General features: G+C 40.3%; 1 protein-coding gene across 4 annotated transcripts in view; it reads left to right on the forward strand.

Moving 5' to 3' along the window:
* LOC106947368 (RAS guanyl-releasing protein 2) overlaps positions 1 to 20,768 on the forward strand; it is a 63,679-nt gene that overhangs the window by 5,231 nt on the left and 37,680 nt on the right. For all 4 annotated transcript variants that reach the window (XM_015032306.1, XM_015032335.1, XM_015032325.1 and 1 more), the window contains exons 2-7: positions 16,289 to 16,422; positions 16,534 to 16,636; positions 16,818 to 16,874; positions 18,390 to 18,521; positions 18,900 to 19,050; positions 20,378 to 20,551. In XM_015032306.1, coding sequence (XP_014887792.1) covers positions 16,341 to 16,422; positions 16,534 to 16,636; positions 16,818 to 16,874; positions 18,390 to 18,521; positions 18,900 to 19,050; positions 20,378 to 20,551 — 699 coding nt within the window. In that variant the 5' untranslated portion in view covers positions 16,289 to 16,340. The remainder of the gene's footprint in view (positions 1 to 16,288; positions 16,423 to 16,533; positions 16,637 to 16,817; positions 16,875 to 18,389; positions 18,522 to 18,899; positions 19,051 to 20,377; positions 20,552 to 20,768) is intronic.

The following is a 20,768-nucleotide window of genomic DNA, read 5'->3' on the forward strand; positions in this document are numbered from 1 at the left end:
ATTCTTTTTAAAAATTTTTTTTCTTTTTCCCCTTTTTTTTTTTTTTTTTTTTTTTTTTTTGTTTTTTTTTTTGCCTCTGATCAGACAACAACACAATTCAAATGAAAAAAAAAATGGTTTAGCAGAGTTGGGGTCATCCAGCACATGTTCCTGTTACATCATGTTTTTACCACCTGGAGCTGTTAGCAGGCAGTAAGACGTTAGCGTAACCCGCTAACATGTCTTCAGCCAGAGGCTTCTTCAGATTCGATTTTTGAAGATACTTGATTAATATAAGTCTGAGATATCTCCTGGCAACCTTTTGAAACAAATTTAAAATACTGGTTTATATCTTAAATATATTTTTTTAAATTAACTTCTATAGATTTTTTTATACATCAAACAATCTGACGTCTAACTGAACTTTATCACTGTAACAATAACGGAGAACTAAAACTTTGCTTGGGTTCATGGGCTTCAGAATGGCTTGAACCAATATAAAACGTGACTTGACCAATGCAGACTGGCAGCTCAGGCTGATTGCAGATCTGTTGAGCCTCAGGTGTGAAGCTGTATGTGGCACATGTCTACCGTCTGCTTTCACTGCACTGGTTCCAGATGGTTAGCTCTGTGGTGTGACCACACATTGTTGCAATATGGAACCAGCTACACATGTGTGAGTGCAAAATATTATTCATCAGTAAAATGTAAGCAAATTTTGCAAAAAAATAAAAATAAAAATAAATAAAAAAATTAAAAATTATAGCCCAAATACCTTTATGAAAAGAAGTAAGCTGACAAAGCTGAGAAGTAATCAGCGTTTAACAATGTAAAGAAAGTTTTGAATATTGCTGTGTGTAGCCTAAAAACACATGAATCATTTTTACTTTGTCTTTTAGAAATTAGACAGACTTAATAGTTTTGATCAAATGTTACAAATGAAGTAAATAAACTGAACTTAGAAATTGTTTTAGGATCTTAAACAATAAAATAGTCAAACCTCATGGGAGAGCAGAAGAGGCCAGTGGATGATATTTAGACCTTTGCTGAGGTAGATAAGATCAGTGGATAAGATCGGCTTCACATGAACGCATCGGTCGATCACCACTTTCCTTCATTTCCTTTCTAAATGAAGGAAAGTGGTGTTGATAAATCAGTGGACCCTTGAGTGATCATGTGGTATTTGTTTGGTCATGTGATAGTGATGCAGTGTAAGATTAGGCTGTGTTGAACGGAAGGAGAGAAGCAGTGTCAGCAATTGGTTGTTTTTTCAGTGTCAAAAGATTTGGGAAATATATATAATATTGGTATATGTAGGTTATTGGCCATAACTGCAATATTGGTTATCGGTATTGGCCCGGTGCATTCCTAATGCCAAACTTTGATTACTGGAGGTTGTGTTCACATAATTCTACCTGTTGGTGACCAGATGTTTTTAACCAGTCCTGACATCCGTACGGCATAGGGCCAGGCTCTCATCATTACCATGACGACAGCTGTAGTCTCTTCCTCCTGCGAGGCGGAAAAGTCACTTTGTTATTTCCAGTGCAGCTGCTGATTATCCGCGCCTATTTAGAATTTCGGAACAGACTCGCTTTTGTGCGCCCGTTCATCCAGGCCAGCGTCTGATTCAGAGGATGCAAATGAAGCCGCCGCGCCGCATTAACCATCAGACGCTGCCTGCCCACTCACACACCGACAAGTCAGCAGAGCAGGAAGCAAACCCGTTCCCTCACGCGCCGGCCTCGTCTGATAGGCCGTCACCTCAGAGCCGCCCGTGGCCTCTGTGATCTCACGCATCCCCAGCCCTCAAGTGGTCCTTGACTTGAAAGATACGGGCTGCTTCAAAAAGGTCGGGTTCGCAGGGACTCAGTCGGCCGGCAGAATGCGGGGAGGAGATTCACAAAGCAAAAACTCTGCATCTCCGTTCCTGCTGGCTCGCCTCTGCTGCCGCAGAGCAATTACTGACGGCCTCTGAAGCAGCCACCCCTGATATTTAGCATAGCTTCCCAGCCTCATCCTCCTCTCTCTCCTCCTCAACCTTCCGCAGTGTTGCACTTATCAGGAAATCCAGCCATAATTGGTTTCCATCGTGGAAGCCTGTCTCTGCATGGCGGCCGACCACTAGAAACAGATTTGGAACGAGGAGGTGAAGAGAAAGGAGCGAGGCAGAAATCGATCCACACAGCAGTAAAGCCATCCCAGAGAGCAGACAGACAGCAGCGCGCTCAGACATGTGGGCTGGATGTTGGTCATCGGTGGGATCGACGCTCCGGCTGCGAGCTGCGGCTGGCTGCTGGCTTTTTAATTGCTAACCCAATTGTTTCCGGTCCTGGAACTGTGCCCTTCATTTCCAGCAATCAATACACCTGAATCTGAGCCTCTCCTCTTGCTATTGAGTTGATTTTTTTGGAGAATAGATTTTTGTTGCAGAAATAAGAATGTACAAGCGTAGGAAGAGCTGCAGTCAGATTTAGTTTGACTCCCACCATGTTGGCAGAACAACAGCCGTACTGAGAATCAAACATCACAGGGGAACTTTGTGATGTCTTGTATGTAGAGTCAGAGTTCTCCTTTTTTGTTTTTTAATGTGGCGTCACCGTGGGATGGGAGCGTAGGTCAGATACAGTGACTTATATTCACATCCCTTAAGTTTTTCCTCATGTTGTCATGCCACAACCAGAAACCTTATTGAATTTCTGGGGAACTTTATGTGATAGAAATGAAAGTAGTACAAAACTATGTAGGAGAGAAAAAATAGTATTATTATTATTTTTTTTGTAAATAAAAATCTCAAAAATGAGCCATGTGTCATGTTCTGAGAAAGTCTTTTAACCCACATGCAGAATCAATCAGCGGACACCGGAGTGAAAATACAGTGATTGTTTATTTACAGTTCCCCAAGCATTGAAAATCTCAAATCCTTCAGTCTGAATAAATAGAGAACTGCACTATAAATGTACCAAGAAATAGCCGTCTGTCTAAGACAACAAACCAGGCAAGAGGAGTTTATCCCATGGTAACTTTGGAGAGTGGAAGTTGTCTACAATTCAGGTGGATGAATCTGTTGACATAGCAACACCACATATCTGACCTTGGACATTTACAAATAAAAATGCCACAGTAAGTCCTGCTTCCTGTTTGCCACAGGCCAGGCAGGGGACAGCAGGTTCTCTGGTCAGAAAAGACCAAAAAAGGAGCAATGTGGTCTGCATGAAAAACACTAGAACTAAGATGGCGCAATACTCTCAACGCATCAGCCATGTTATAAAATATGGAGGTGGAAGCATCACGCTGTTCATGCTGGAATGATCCAGTCAAAGTTTATGCCTTAAAATCACAGTAAAATAAAGAAGTTTGAGAAAAGTTCAAAGAGTTCAAAGTAGAGGTCCACCAATTGCAGTTTTGTGGTCGATCACCAATCTTTAAAATATCTGACTGGTTGAAACCAATTGTTTTGTCTGTGAAGTCGCTAAAATATAGCAACAAAGTTGCTAAATTGGCAACAGTGGGGAGACTTTTCTTAACCACACACATGAAGACATGACCTGCTGGACGGGGCAGTGAATGATTTTCAGACTTGTGCAGATGGGTTGATGAGGTCGGATTCTCAGGTAAGCATCAGTTGATCGGCAATTTCCCAAAATTAAGAAAATCAATCTATTGTTGCACCCCCAGTTTGAAGGTGCTGTATGCTTGTCTTTTCTCCTCTCTGGAGCTGATTCAGCATTAACGGGAGACAGTGGAGACGGGATAGTTTCAGGCTCCAACAAACCTAAATCAAACCGATGCGTAAATTTAATCAGTCAGAGTTAAACACAATTAACTTAACTAAGTCAAGCAAGTAATTACTCCAGGCAGTTAATTACTGCGATGGTGGCTATTAGATGGGGCTTGGTTAAAGTTTCAGCTGACTGGCACCGATCTGTGCTACAGGTGTTGGGCGTCCACTTTCACAAAGGGAACCGAAAGCCGAAGTGGGCCTTGCACCAACAATCACAATGAAATTCTCTTCTGACTCTGCACGACTGCACCGCCCGCCTGCAGCCTTCTCCATATTTCATGGAAGTCTGCCGAATCAGTAGTGCATTATGTGTACAGGAAACGGAGGGATTTGTGGCCCCAATCAAGGGCTGCGAGGCGTTTTTAGGGGATGAATACACAAACAGGAAGGATCCGTAACTGAACCCGGACCCGCTGAATGAGAAATGTGCAGGGTTCACTTCTGAACAAGTCCAGAGTGATTGTTGCAGAGAACCCTGACAGGCAGCAGGAAGTGAAACTGATGAAATCTCACTTTCAACAGGTTAGCCTCAAAATGCACATGTTTTTGTGATTGCCCTGAAAACCACAGGGATTCCTAAGAAGAAAAGAGTGTGTGAGAGTGACTGGATGATTTGCCTGTACCTAATCCTGCACCAGATCTACTGTGCAGTGCCTCCTTTCAAATACATTTTAAAATCAGAGAATAGCATGATCAAATGCAAAAAGCTGTGTTTAAATGATGAGTTAAAGAGAACAAACCTTTTAAACAACCTTGGCCTGTGAACAAGTTATTTCCCATCTTCTTAAATCTTTTTTAGTTTGGCCACTCTGCGACCCGATTACTGCCAGACTTGTAGAATCAATATATAACTTAAATATGCCCATTTGTTTCCATGAAGAAGGCAGATCACTGGCATCTATCCATCTGGAAAGAGTATTTCTAAGGCTTCAAGTTTCCAACCAACAGTTAGAGCTGATAGCTACAATTGGAAAACACAGAACATTGACAAACTTTCCCAGGTGTGGCCGGAATATTGTAACTTCCCCAAGAGCACATTGACATCTTATCCAGGAGATCACAAAAGAACCCAGAGCAACATCTAAAGCACTTCTCTTAGTTATGATTGAACAATGAAGAAAAAAAGACTGGACATCATCTACAACATTGTTCCAAAGCCAAAAGCATGGCTGACCAAAAAGAACACAAAGGCTTTAAGGAAATTATTCTGTAGGCTAGAAAAAGAAGATTTTTATCCAGTTTCATCAGGTTAAAACAAACACACCAATTCATTAAGAGAAAAGTGTACCTAGGACAAGACAACTTGCTGGAAATGATGGAACCATGAATTCTGCTCACACAAAATTCTAAAAGAGAATGTCCGGCCTTTAGTTTGTGACCTTTAAGCTCAAGGAGAATGATCCAAAGAACACCAACATTTCCGCCTTCATTTGCTCTAAAATACTAAACAAAGGTATCGGAGTGGCTTAGCTAAAGATGGGGCTTAATCTAACCGAGATACTGTAGTATGACTCTAAAGAAACCGTTGGTCAGATATCCTCCAGTAGCCATGTGACCATCAACGTTCTTTATGTGCATTAGAAAAGGTTGATGGAATCGCTGGGGATGGTTTTGGCTTTTCAGAAAAAGTTGAGAGAAGATGGAAACACATTTAGGTTCTGACATCACATGACTGATCTGCTGTTTCTGCTGTTAGAGTGAATAGAATAAAATTTTTTGCTCTAGGTCTCTGCGCAGCGTGTAACATCACCAATAACAACTATAAATTGGCCAACAGCAGCACATTCCTGAACCATCTCTGCATTCTTCTGAAATGCGTGGTCCATGCACAGAGCTAGCAACCTCAACTTCCTGTTACATCAGCATCTGGCAAAATTGCAGACTGGTTGAATTTAACGCAAAGAAGTAGAAGGAAATTAATTCACTTTTTTTCCCTCTTATTATTTTTTTACAACTTTTTAAAAGTTTGTTCAGAATTCGCATGACAATTGGATGGAAACACTGCTAAAACACTGAACTAAAACAATTCTGCAAAGAAGAGTTGGTCTAAATTACTCTATAATCGTATAAGAAACACTTTGCAAGTTGCCACACGATTTAAGGACATTATAATTCTTTCTCACACAGGGTCAGACTGATTTGGATACCTTAATAAATACAATCATCAATTGAAAAGTAATTTGTGTATTTGGTCAGGCTATCTTTGTCGGACAATGGAAGACATCTATAAGGGGGTCAATTACTTTTAAATATCAGACCAACATATAAGACTGATTCTTAATCTTTCAACATTGACTGTGCTACTTTAGACTTTAAAATCTTCAGTGTTAGAAGAAAGCCTGTGTCACAACAGGAAGTGAGATTCCACAGTGAGGCGTTGCAGAGGCACGGAGGAGGCGAGTTCTGAGATTGAGCAGCGTAGGGTTCACCGAGAAGACTGGCTGTGTTGCAAGACGCCATGTCTCATGTTTGCTCCGTTGCCCAATATGCCACCAGGCCTTATCTCACAGTCAAAAAGTCTTGACATCAATTTAGAATAACGCGTGAACTAAGTTTAACTTCTTTTTTATGTTTGGTTTTTAAATGCACAGAGGCGCATACACCCTCCACATTTCATGAACTCACACACCCTTCCGGTATTTGTCACGAAGCAAAAACTCCCCACATCTGTTTTAACGGACAGACATTTGAGCAGGAAGGCCCTGAAAACAAAGTGCTGTGACACAAAGATGCACTGTTGGCTTCTCTACCAGAACGTGCTGCTGTCCCTCCCCCACGCGTCATGTAAAGTCACAGCACAGAGATGAGAAATATTACAGTGTGCCAGATGTGAAACATGTGGCGTGACTTTTCAGTTTTGTTTTCTTTTTTTTTTTATCGTTGTTGTTTTAGAGCGTGCAGCTCCCAGCTGTCACGTCCCAGCAGGACCTTATTAAATGTTATTCTCCACCATTTCCTTCTGTTATTCCAAATTTATTGAAAATGATTTGTTTAACAAACACATTTGAGTAGCTTTTCATCATCTTCTAGGGTTTTTATCATTCCGAAGCCTTTGGGTTTCTTTTCTCTTCCTCTTCAGCCAACCGTTTTCCATGTTGGAATAAGCTGAAGCTCTCTCCGTCCTTCTCTTTCCCTCCTCCCTTCCCTGAGGAAGAACGGCAGCTGCTAATCTGTGTTTGCAGCCGGTGATCCCCCACCAGCGTTGTACTCTGCGTGTCCAGGGAAAAGGAAATATTTCTCTTCCTGCTCTCAGTACCTTGCAGTCTGTAAATAGATCCATGCCTTCTGCTGCTCTGTGGTCTTTTCTGGACAACTCTATCTGTGCCGTCATGTAGCTTCTCACTACAACTTCCTGAGACTAACTGGAGGGTGTTAGGCCAGAGATAAGTCCAGTCTGCCTATGTGCTCTGATAAATGCGGTGCTTGTATAGCTTATTCACTCGATTAGGACAAGAGGATGAGATAATGTCCCCAACTCAGAATTACTGTGAACTCATCGTCCCAGTTATATTTGATTCCAGAAATGGTTCATATCCTTGTTGAAGTTACCCGTCAGCAACATTTTCATCAGGTTTGAACTGTTCAGCTATACTTTATTATTATCATGTGACAGCAGGTGCTTTAAAAAGTTCTGGTTCTGAAAATTAAACCTTTATACAGTTAAAAATGAGCAGAACTAGCCAGCAGTTGATTTGTATAGCACTTTTCGTCAGCTAAACGCTTGAAGGTGCTTTGCATAATAAAACTAGAATATTGCAAAGTTGTAAAGAAAACAACATACAGTCAAGAATTGAACAATCAAGCTAATAAAGCTCAGAGCTAGTCACAGAATAAAATAAATAAAATAAAAAAACTCTAAAAGTGTCTAGATGTGGAGTGAAGCCACTGCTGGAAGCCTGAATCTACCTGGCTAACTTTAAACAGATGTTTGGTAGAGGAGTGTGATCAGACGTGTCTCCTAGCAAACATGATTTACACATCAGACTGTGAATTTGCAGTTTATATTGTTCACCTGATTTTTGTCAAGTGAAAACTTCACAACAGTTTTCAAGTCACTTCTACTGCCTGACATACCCTGGGCCCACAGCTGTTTGGGGTTCAGTATTTGACGATTCTCGTGTTTCTGTAGAATTTAAAGCCAAATTATTCACAGAAATCTCGCCTATTCACAGATTCTTTTCAGCATATCAAAGGAAAATCCATCTTGGGAAGCTAAGTGCTAATGAATTAGGAATATTATGAGTTCTAGCTTTTGTTGCAGTGCTAAGATGGTTTCCATTGTGCATATTAAGGCATATTAAAGTATGTTAACGGTTTAAAAAAGGTTTTAAAAAAGGCAGTTATAAGCATTTTTAGGATTCACTGATTTTTTATTTCCAGGTCTAGTTCTTCTTAGCTCAGGGACTAACCCCAGTAAACCTCAGTTTGGATGTGGCTAATTTGTACATAATTGTTAGCAAACTTCATAAGAAATGCCAAAAACCTAGCAAGGTCATTTGATCCATTTACTCACAAACAATGCTTTCGTTTCTGTTATTGTTTGTGCTGGGTTTATATCCAATTTCTGAGTATTAATAAACCACATCACACCCTCACATTTGGAAGACCAGGAATATTACCAGGAGTATGACTCATTTAAGATCTTATTTATACACATCTGCTATTTGGCTCAAAACCATTATTCACAAAAGCATATGTCAGTGTTGGTAAAACCTAACACCAGGGAGAGAAATCAAAACGAATTCATTAATGACTGCATGGAGGCTGTACTTTGTTCAGGGGATGTACAAGTGTGGAAATAAGCTCATTATGGAAAAACCAATACCAAGACAGATAGAATCGTTTGCGTGTTTGTGACTGTCATGTCATTAGTCAGAGCTGGAGTTTTGTTCTTCACACAGTAATGGAATGATTTATACTCTCTTGCCTTTTTTTAATATCAAACTTCTACGTTGCAGTTTGCTATTAGGACAGGACAATAACTTCCAAAAGTATTTCTTCAACATTTTGATGTTTTATCACACTACAGCCACAGACTTCAAAGGGTTTAATTGAGACTTGATATGGCAGACCGCTACAAAGTGGAGCATAACTGAAGTAATGATACCCCTAAATCAAATGTGGTGCAACCAGTTGACCTCAGAACAAACCTAACTGATAATTAGGGTACATTTATTTGGAACACAAGGGGAGCGATAATCAGAGATGCAGCTGAACAGCCCATGGTAACTGTGGAGGAACTGCAGAAATTCACAGGAATCTACTAAGAGGACAACCGTTGTCCATGTCTTTGTTGAAGAGCGGCAAGAAGTAAATCATAAAAATGTTGCATTTGAAGTTTTCCACATGACCTGCATGGGGAGAGAGCAAACATGAGGAAGAAGCTACTGTGTTCAAATGAGGTCAAATTAGAACCTTTTAGCATACATAATTGTTTTTGCATATTACTCTGAAAATACCATTCTCATAATGTCTAGTGGTTGGTGGCAGCATCAAGCTGCAGGGATGCTTTTCTTCAGCACTGACAAGAAGCTGGTCAGAGTTTTTGGGAAGGTGGATGGTGCCAAATACATGACAATCCTGGAAGGAATCCTGCTAGAGCTCGACTGTCGATGTGTTAGAATGGCCCAGTCAAAGTTCAGACCTAAATCCAACTGAAAAATTGCATCCACAGATGTAAAAATAGCCAACTATTTCTCTCTCTAAATGGGTAAAGCAGCATAGTTATTGACCTACTGTAAATAGCTGCAGACTTAATAGCAGCAGGAGGCGGTTCTGTCTGCAGCTGAAAACCAAGCTACACCTGACCAATGTACAGTTGGTGTATCACCTTCTGCTGGTGTATCATACAAACAAGCGTAAAGCCTTGTAAAATGATATAAAAATGTGAAACACTGAACTCGTTTGAATACTTTTAAAAGCCCATGGGTTTTTAAATGATTAAATAAATAGAAGAATAGGAATGCAATGATATGCATATATGGGCCGATATCAATATTTGGAGTTAGGGCTGATATTTACAGATATTGTATACATTTCTCCACCATTATGACACTGTTAAATAAAAACAACAACCACAATGACAATATTGCTTCTCACCTTCAGTTGAATACCTCACAATCCTGTCACATCACTGTCACATGACTAAACATCGACTGCCCCCTGTGCCTGTTGAAACACAGCAACAAGATGGAACTAAACATCGATTGTTAATATCGGCCCAATTTTACTTAATTTTACTTACCAATGTGTTAAAAAATGACTGATATTGGCTGATACCGATGTCAATGCCCTAATTGAATGAAAACATGGGATGCATTGCAATATAATAAAAGACAGTTTGGTGTAATATGATTCAATGCAGTACATAGCAAAGTGATACGATACGGATTGATTAAAAATAAAACATTAAACAAAATAACACATCACCGTATAACATAGAAGATATGAGATATAGGCAGAGGAAATATGTCGCAAAACAATTCAGCACGTTATGGCACAGTTTGATGGATGCAGCCAATATGTTGATGTATTGCGCATAGCTTTTAAAAAAATCTAAGCAAACAATTGTGAGCAGCAAATAACTGTATCTGGAGAACAGATGGTAGAAGTCACAGGTTTCTGGATGATGAAAGTAGACAGAAGAACTGAAAGAGTTCCTCTGAAACAGCCGAAATGACAAAGGCTACGGTCAGAGTGTATCTGTCTGTGTCCAGCCAGAGGATGTGACATTTTCATTGTCCAGTGAGGCAGCAGTGTGCTGTGGATTGACCAGGCAGCCATCCCCGCTGCTCCCCATTCCACCCCTTAATCTGCCTGATCGATGGCCCTGGGCTGCTGTCACCAGGCAACCGTGGATGACACCAAAGCCCCTCGTCGCCTGCTCCACCTTCACACGCTCTTTTTGTGGAAACAAAAGCAAAATTACAGAACATAAAAAGGGGAAAAACTGTCAAAGAATAAGTCAGAGTAAAGCCTCCTGAGAACTTTGGGAGAATTGTTCTCCTGGTTGTGATAAAGCGCTGCTGTCAGTTCGGTGATGGATGATGTTCTTGCACGGAACGGCGAGATGGCATCATCACCACAACGGGCACAGGCTGTGCCGCCGTGTCAGACTGCTTCCGATAAAAGCAGCCTTGGTCCCTGTGTGTCTGCACTATCACAGCTATTGAGAGAAGAGTCCTACGCTTCAAATGCTTCCACAGCCACGAGAACACGCTGTTCTGAAGTCGGCTCATTTCGTCACTGAAGTGCCCTAACCTTTCAGATCTAGATTTCCCCGCATCTTTAATGATGATTATGGCTGAGCACACATCACTTTCCTCCGTCTCTGTTCAGACAGCGCTGTCAGTTACACAATGCTGCCTTCTGACCAGATTTCCTCAGTTTAGCTTTTAAATGTTTTTATTTCATGATGGGGGGAGGAATCCATCCAAACCAATTAGGAACTACTAGTGCTGGGTATCAATTTGGAATTCCCAAATCGATTCGATTCACGATTCACTTCGATTGATTTTCAATTCAGTTTGATTTTCGAGTCAGTTAAGGTTATCATGTAGTATCAGCCTTACTTGGATATTGAAGACAGAACTAAAGCTTCAAATAGTAGACACTAACTGAGTAGTAGAAACAGTAGTTTCAGTAGTAGTAGAAAGTTTTAAAGATTTAGTTTGGGAAAAAAAATAGTCGTTAAAAAAAAAAAAAAGAAACTAGAAAAGTTTACTTACATTAAGAATCGAACCTGATGCCGTCAATTTAATCATGTGCTTTTTATTTAACATGACCTTACCAATACAAAAATGCAATAATTTAAATATTTTTAAGCCACCAAAACTTCACCTATAAAATTCAGTATATGGCACTTCTTTTGTAATGTGTGGACAAACAATAATGGCCTCAAAATCAGCCAATCAGCCAGTCTAGAAATGATGGTTTGCTTCCACATTATTTCACCATTCGACTCTTATTATCCAGTTCACTGCTGACTTCCTGTTTAGTATATCCAAAAATATTTCCAGATATCTGCCTTCAAGTTTGTTGGCTGAACTGTTGATGCTTCCTCCATTTTGTTTTGTTTTGCTACTCATGGTAGTCGCCGTATTGTTGCCAGTTTGTTTCATTTGCTTTACATTGGTTGCTGTACTCCCAATTGCACTGAGTGAACAAATTAGAGTTGTGTTGTTTTAACATGTTTGACCAAGCTTGTGAATCCATTGGCGTATGCAATTCTAGTTCTGAAAGTGAAAGTTTTGCAGTTGCCTATTCAAAGTCTGAACTGAGATGCTGTGGGAGGAACTTAAAGGTTCCATTAATCAGCTAAATTAAAACAATTCTTCACAGCAGATTCCTCCATGGTGATGTAAAAGATTCAGTCACGTTTTGTTTGATGGCACTTGTTGAGGTTTAAATATTGTCATGTAGAGCCGGGTTGGTCTGGAAAGCTGTTTTTCTGTAATAAATACAATGTTCAATTAAAAATAGAAGAAGCCCTGAATTTGTTCAGTACTGGTAAGATTAGATCTTGGAGCTCAGATAATGGTTGGCTAACACAGCCGGTGGTATTTTTATTGTGAGGTTTCATTCTTCAGTGGAGCACAGCTCTATAGCTCAAACATGCTTCCTGTGGGCAGCTCTTGTTTCTAGTTTCTAGTTTTCTTACAGTGTAATCTTTTCTGTAACTGGGTACAAAATCACACATCTGCAGCTGACTAGTTTAGCTCTCTGTTTTTATCTTAACAGTGGTTTCCGTCGTCTCTCTCTCCCTTTGATGAGCGTGATGCAGAGACGCTGAAGCTTTCAGGTCACACTTCCCTCTTTTTCTCTGTTTTCTCCTCCGAGCGTCCCCGCGCACACGAGCGCGGCCGTGGCAGCTTGCGGAGGCCTGTAATTGAGCGTGTCCACCCACCGTGTTGCGGCAGAGGCAGCGCAGTGAAAGCCTTCATTGTGTCAGGCACAATTGATGTGTACACACACTTATCACACCCTTCTCATGCTCACCAAGCCTCACCGTCGACAGGCCGTCCGTTAAGAGCTGCGGCCGCAGGGGCGTGGTGTTGGTGGTTTTGTTGCTAAACTTTGCCACTTTACAGAAAACGAGTCCAAGGGGGTTTCTCTCACATTGGTCTGTGCCAGTGGACAGTGATGTAATCTGCATCAAAGACAGGACAACAGCCGAGATAATTTGGAAGTGAATTTTACTCCGACAAGCATTTTGAGTCAATATAATCGAATTGAGAGCAAAAAATGCAGCAGGCATTTCTTTTTTTAGGCATGTTGGTAAGACTATGATATCAGTTAAGTTCCACGTCCGCAGACTGAATGTTGGTTTCCTGCTGATTGTGCTGTGGTTTTCTATCAGCCTTGCACATAGCTTGTCATGTCTGTATCCAAAGTTCAGTCATAAAGTCAGTCAACTTGTGTAAGCACATATTCATTTGTACATTTTTGTAGCTGTATTCTTTCATTTGGAACAGTGGATATCGTTAGCCTCTTATATCGGCTGACCAGCAAAGCCACAATCCTTTAGAGCTACTATCCTCCAGCCTTGAGATGCATACCTTCCAACATGCCTGAATCAAATGAATGTCTCGATACAAGACCTCTGCAGAGCTGAAGGACAACTGATGAGGGAATTCAGAGATCTGATTCAGGTGTGTTGAAGCACAATTCCCTCTGATTGGTCTTTGGCATTCATGGCCTAGATTAAGCCATGCTGTACTTCAGAAGTACAGCATGTTTAAATCCTCCTCAATATTGAATGACGAAATTTCTTGTTGGCATTTTAGAATCTAACTCTCCTTAATATTGCTGACCACCACGTTTCCACTGGCATTTTGACCTTTTGACATTGTTGACTAGCTCCAAGTCTTTGCAGTTGGAAGGCCTCCTTGCCAAGTCCACTCCCAGAGAGCTGTCATCTTGCAACTTTTGAAAGCATCGTTATTTGTGACAAGCACAAGACATGCTAGTTTGTAATGTACTTTTGTCGCGCGAACACCTACATTACGTCAAACTGGCAAGTCACGTTTCTCGTCACTAGTGTGACATAATGTCAGGTGTTGGGTTTAACCCTTTCTGCCTAGTGAGAGTCCAACTGGAGGTGGAAACATTATCCTGAAAACGTTGGACCATGAAACAGTGTACCGAACCCCAGCAACCTGTGCTGTACTGCTCAGTGGGAATGATGATGGTCTCTAACAAACCTCAGGGGCCAGAATCAGAATAGCCAGCACAACTGACATAAATTACACACAGCTGGATTGTACTGTTATGTCCATTGGTTCGAAGAAGTTTTATTTTGAGTCATCAAGGTGAAGTGAGATGAATATTGAATACAATGTACATGTCAGATTTTATTTCGAAAACAGTTTTATGTACTGCTTTATCACATTGGGTGCATTCACACCAGGCCTGTTTAGTCCACTTGAAGTGAACTGTAATTCATTTGGGAGGGTGTGACATCACAATCAAACTCTGATGCGGACCAAAAAAGCAAACTCTGTCCTCCTACAAACCTAGACTGGAGTGAGCTAAAAAAGGAGGAAGCAGACTAGATTGCAGGGGATTCTGGGTAAATACAACCAAAACAACTAGTGGGAGAAATGGTTTGAAGTTTTCTGACAGAGATGAAAATGAAATCCTGTAACTGCCAAAATCTGATGCTACTCCATTTCTGTTTTGCGTTTCCTGAAGAAGGAATTTGCGCTCAGTGTCTTCTTCAGAGGTTTTCATGTTGCTTCCTTCAGTGGTTCTTGGTACAGCGCCACCAAAGGCGAGGGGTGGAGGATCAGGCTTTTCAAGGAGTTTGGTTCAACTGACACAGTCCAGTTTAAAAGCAAAGCAAAACACCTGAAAATGTAACAAATGTTACAGTTTTGGTCCCCAATGGATATGAGTCTACCGGACTATCAGGTGTGAAAACTCCTCTAAATTCCCTAAATAAATTGAAGAATTGTGTGTCTGAGTGTGTGAGAGTGTTTGTGTTAGGGGACAGAATGTCAAAAAGCTCAAGGCAGTGTGCTCTGTGGTTAAACAGTTACCCAGATTACAGTTGACACAAATAGACATCAGTCAAGATGAGCGAAGATAAAATGGTATGAGAAGTGAGGTAATGCACTGCTTCCCCAGTGCGTGGTTTAGCTACGCTGTAAGGCAGAACAATTATTTAACCTTTTCACAGAGGAGATGATTATCTGCTGTGTGCTTGGTGCAATGCGTGTAAGAGTGATTAGCTTTCCTGAAGGGCCATCCACAGCCTGGCCTCCCTCAGTGTCAGGCTCTCTGTGGGTCCGCCAGTGTTTCCTTCTCCACGATCCTCCGCAGTGGCAGGGAAAAAACCCAAGCTCATGTTGCCTGAGTCACAGAGGCATGTTCATAAATTGTCTTCTAATCATCTTATGCTTGACAACATTTTTATGTCAACAGAAAAGATTACTAATATAAACACTGCATTTTAATGTATTTTATGCATTTCATTTAGAAAGCTTAAAAATATGCTGGTATTTTAAAGGGGCGATGACACGTCTTGATTGTGGAACTGCATGGAAGGATGGTTTAGACTGTTGCCTCATATCAACATATCTCATTCAGAATGAATGCATGTGCGTAATGTGGTTATGTAAAAAGATTCATTGGCTATTTATTAAAGCCGCTCAATCTATTTACTGTAATCATAATTGGGTTATCAGTGTGTGGAATATTTCAGAATTGAATTGAACCACAGTCACAGCGGACCGTTTGAGAGCAGTGGTTGGTAGGCTGAGACAAGTTGATGATCTATTCATCACCTTCACAGCCCACACCTGATCTAGCAGGTTGGAGTTCAGGGAGACGAGTAAGGATGTCTTCATGATGAAAAAGAAAATCTAGGTTGACTACAATCAGCATGATCTTTAAATTAAACACTTTGTGTAATGTAATATGCATAATGTAACCTATAACTTTTATTTAAAACAAAACAAAAATGAATCAAATTCTTATTCTCCTGAAATGCTATGATGAATTGACTGTTGCAGTTGTCATGATATAACATTTATTGACCATTATTGTCATTTTCATACATCGTTTCAAACAAAAACGCAGAGTAAGCACTTCTTAAGTAGGCGATGTTTGTATTGGCTCATAATCCGTGTCACTGTCGACATGGACTAAAAGTTAGGATGCATCGATTGATCAGTCGTGGTTTCTGTAATTTTGGCAGATCGGTTGATACTTGCATGTGAAGCTGCTCTTATCTATCATCACAGAGGCATGAAAATCAGCCACTGTCCCCTTTTTGCTCTGTTTGGACACTGAAGTAAAGCTTTTCAACCTTAAAACACAGCATCGTCTGCCACACGTCAGCTCATGTTCGGAAGCAACTAAATCATTTAAAATGCAAAGTTAGCAAGACACTTACGCCCATTTTTAAACTCCTCACAGGAAGTGGAACTATTCCAGTCACAGCTGATGTAAAGGTGTTTTCCGGTTGTGTTGACTTCAGACGGTCTGAGTCTTTTGCTCACTTTCTGATCCTTCTCCTTTCAGTGAGCACCACAAGATTTCAACCAGACTGGAGGAAGCGAGGTGAGCACAGAGAATGGAGGGAACCATGGAGTCCATTCTATCAGAGCAGTCTGCCACGGTGGATGAGCTGGTGGAGGCCTGCATCCAAGCCTTCGGTTCGTCATTCACCTCATCAGAAAAAAAATTACTCATGTGGCTTTTATTGGCAGTAAGTACAGGCTGTTGGTAGCTGGCACATTCTGACTAAACCTGATTTGTTTTTCAAGATGAGAAAGGCACTTTGAAGGATGCTTCCCTGGTCCGCATGTTCCTCATGATGCATCCCTGGTACATCCCTTCCACCGACATGGCCAGGAAGCTTGTGCTTCAGTATCCTTTGACATCTGCGTACATTTAATGTTTTCCCTTCTGGTGTCTGCCTACAAATACACAGAGCTGTTAATTCCAAACCTCATTTTAGGATTTAAACATACGTTCAACTAAAAGCCTTAGTTTCTTCTGTCCTTGTGTATTTAACCCGAAACAGATTTTTACACCTTAACTTAACAAGATCCCGAGAGGAGAGCTGCACCGAGGAACGTCGAACGAGAATATGCCACCTTGTCAAGTAATGATCTCTCCTCTCTGTCTGATAATGATCTCATGTTGTCTTTTTTTTGTCTTGTTTGTCAAAGCTGTCATTTACTTTCTTCTCATGCTCGTTCTTTAATTAGCCTCCTCGTTCTCATTTTTGCCTCACAGTGTTTCACATATTCACACCCTTTGAACTTTTACACATTTTGTCATGTTACAAGTATAAACATTGATGCGTTCTAGAGCAATTTTATAAAAGACAAGCTGAACGGTGGATGGATTTTATTGAAGATCAGCTCAAATATTCTAAATCTGATTAGAGATTAAGGGTCCAATCTCCAATCACAGAACTTATAAATTTTCTAATCTACTGATATCTCTTTTTTTTTTTTTGCAGATTCTGATTTCTGTGTAAGAAGTATTAAAACTAAATATTCAGTTTTTTCTGTTTTCTGCTCTCTGGATGCACTGAGTATTGGTCAATAGAATCAATAAGTAATATTTGGGAAACTTTAGAGGGAGTAAAAAAGACTAACTGAAACAGCACTCCACACATTTCAGATTTTTATTTGTACATTTATTATTTTTTTTACAGTTGTGAGCACATTTCCACCAATCCCCTAATTCGCTAATAGCAGAGCTAATTTGTTGTTTGATGCTTTTGCTAACTTTGAAAATGCTTAGCACACTTAGCTTCCCCTAAATGATTTTTTCTGCAGAAATTCTAAAGCACTATTAGACATCTGTGTTGAGGTTTTTGGTAACGACTGTTAACAATTTTTAAAGTAGTTAGACATTTATATTCTGCTTATGCTGCACTTCTGTTTCCTTTTCTCACATTTTCTCAGATTTTTTGCTTCCAAAGCATAAAATGTACAGGAATAAAATAAAACACAGACCATAGAGAAGATGATATAAACACAATATCTGAGGATATTATCGAAAGTGTAAACTATAATGTCAAAATTTAATTGGTGCATGAGGGTTGTGGTCTTTCAAAGGCAGATATAAGTTGAATTGAAGTTAGCGCATTTTAGCATTAACTTCCACTGAATGCCATGTTGTTTCTTTGCTTTAGTATTTGCTTCCAGTAAATACCGTATTAGCACGTTTTAGCATCCTTTAAATGCAGGGTTGTTCTATCACTTTAGCATTAGCATCCACTAAATATCATGTTTGTGTAATGTTTTAGTATTAGCTACCACTTATGTTAGCGTAGTGCTTTAGCATTAGCACAATTAACTTCTCAGTAATAAGTGACAGCCCAGCTCTGTTTTTATCATGTTTCTTCCAGTTGACAATTTTTACACTAAACTGTGGTTTTAATGTGAAAAATGGATTGTGAACACTTTCACAACACACTCCATGTTAAATTTAACATGGAGCGCCTCTTGCACTGCATCAAACTTTTCTATTTTCACCTAGCAGCAAAAGTAACGATCCAGAAAGATAGATTTATGAAACATTTCAAGCTGCACAAACTTAGACTATTTTCAGCATCCAGTACAGCTTCATCCGTCTGCTGTTCTTCCTGCGGCCTTTCTTCCAGGTACTGGATCTCTGAGTTCCCTGCTGAGTTCAATCTGAACCCCGAGCTGGAGGAGCAGATCAAAGACTTTAAAGACCTCCTGACCACCGAAGGCAACGAGAGACAGAGTCAGCTCATCGACCTGGACAGCGTGTGAGTGAGCTGGCTGCTAAGTGCTGCATATCGTTGGCAGTGGGGCTGGGAGTCTGTCTCCACAGGTGTCAGCATTGTGTTTAATTGACATTGCTGAACCGTGAAGGGTCAGCGGCTTGTTTCGGTTCTTTAACGATAAACTCAAGTATGAATCCATTTTAACCTCCATTTAAAGAGATGTAGCTGATTTTTGATTTTTGGAGGTTAAAAAAACAAACCAAATTCTCCAATTAAAGCTGGATCTGTGTGGCTTTCTGAGGGAGACGGTAATATCACATTTTCCAGTGGCTGTAAACCTGGGTCCCCATGACTTTTATGACGCTGTTTAAAAATAACATCTATAAAGAAAAATAATCTGTTCCGTGTCTCTGCTCACAGGCCGTCGTATAAATGGAAGCGGCAGGTGACTCAGCGTGTCCCATCTGTGTCTAAAAAGAGGAAAATGTCTCTGCTGTTCGACCACCTTGATTCATCTGAGCTGGCAGAGCACCTGACCTTCCTGGAGTACAAATCCTTCTGCAAGATTCTGGTTAGTGCTTCAGAGTCAACTTGTTCACAGCTTTTAAATCAGTGCCACAGGTTAACCGTGGTTGGTTGCTAAGCAATAAAGACTGATGTCAGCTTTCATAGCGCGGTGTGTATTTTTAGTTAATTTTAGAGAACGTTGATTTTTTATTAATTTTTTATTTTTTGGTTGTATTTCTGGAAGACAAGAGGAGATGAGATGCTTACTTATAGAAACCATAATAAAATCATATCTCTTCATAGAAAGTCACATTGGAAACAAATTCAGTTCCAACCAATCAGATTCATTTCAATGCAGTCCAGTTCTGAACAGTGCAGAGAATAAGTATATGCTCCCTTAATGATTTCTTTTGCTTTTTTAAATCACATTTTAATATATAAGATCATAAACAAAGATATCATGTGTAAATACAAAACAAAAAACTATCCGAATCAACCAAACCAGCCCTACCTGAAAGCATATTTGACCCCCTTGAGTTTGAATATTGTGAAAAAGGGAAATATTAGAAAAGCATGATGTCACACCCTAATCAGATAGTTAACTCAAAACACCTGCAAAGGTTTAGTGAGGCTTTAAATATTCTCTCATTCTAAGAAACGCAGTTAATATCTCAGATAAATAAGTTTGTTCACGCAACTAGTCATTAAAAAATATCGTCATCAAACATCAGCATCCTCCTGCTACTTCCTGACATCTTCTTCTTCGTGGTTTGCACCATTGGCAACATTTGGTTGTTGATAATGTGACTCTTGAGATGCGTAAAAAGTGTTTCCGTTGTAGTTTTGTGAAATAAACCAAAAACACCTTTTCCTAGTACTAAAACTTTTTATTGGAAAACATTTTTTTTTTCCCCGAAATTTCCTGCAAGTTACATATAAGCAATCTTATTTTAAAATATGTCAAATTGTGCAATTGTATAGTGGATGGAAACACAGCTGTTGAGCAGAAGCCACAGAACGTTACTACTGGAAAAGCTGGCTGTTGACAGAATTCTGTATCCAAGCATATTTATAGAAAGTTAAGTGGAAGGAAAAAGTGTGGTTAGAAAATGTGCTCAAAGGACAGTCATTTGAACATTCTCATGCAAAATATTTTTATAACACACATATCAGTTATGCTGTGTTTGACATCATTTGGTTTTGCTTTGCTTCATCATTCTGTTAATTTCACACATCAAATAATTTTGGATCATAACTTTTGGTGCCAAGTTGTATCATTTACTACGATACGAAATTTTAATCATCACATCATCATTTCCAATATGATAACTGCTGTTTGGATCTCTCCTTGCAGTGGAACATTTTCAGTGACATCCTGCCTCTTTGCTTAGTTTCAGGACTACCACAGCTTCGTGATGCACGGCTGCACGGTGGACAACCCCATCCTGGAGCGCTTCATCACGCTCTTCAACAGCGTCTCCCAGTGGATCCAGCTCATGGTGCTCAGCAAGCCCACCGCCCAGCAGAGAGCAGCTGTCGTCTCCCATTTCATCAGGGTGGCGCAGGTTAGTCCCCCCCCCGTCCCCCCTGGCACGCTGGCGATCTGCTTCCAGGAAGTTACGTGGAGGGTTGCGTCGCCCGGAGCCACGGCAAAGCAAAAACTTGTTTGGAAAACGTGAAACAGAGCTGAGGCGCGCACCAATAAGCCTCTGATTTCCCACCGGATAGCATCAGTTCTGAAAAAAACAAAACAAAAAAAACCCTGTAATAAATCTATCTAAG

This window comes from Poecilia latipinna, unplaced genomic scaffold (assembly GCF_001443285.1).
Source record: "Poecilia latipinna isolate Pla-1442-1.1 unplaced genomic scaffold, P_latipinna-1.0 Scaffold14, whole genome shotgun sequence".
Classification (NCBI taxonomy): domain Eukaryota; kingdom Metazoa; phylum Chordata; class Actinopteri; order Cyprinodontiformes; family Poeciliidae; genus Poecilia; species Poecilia latipinna.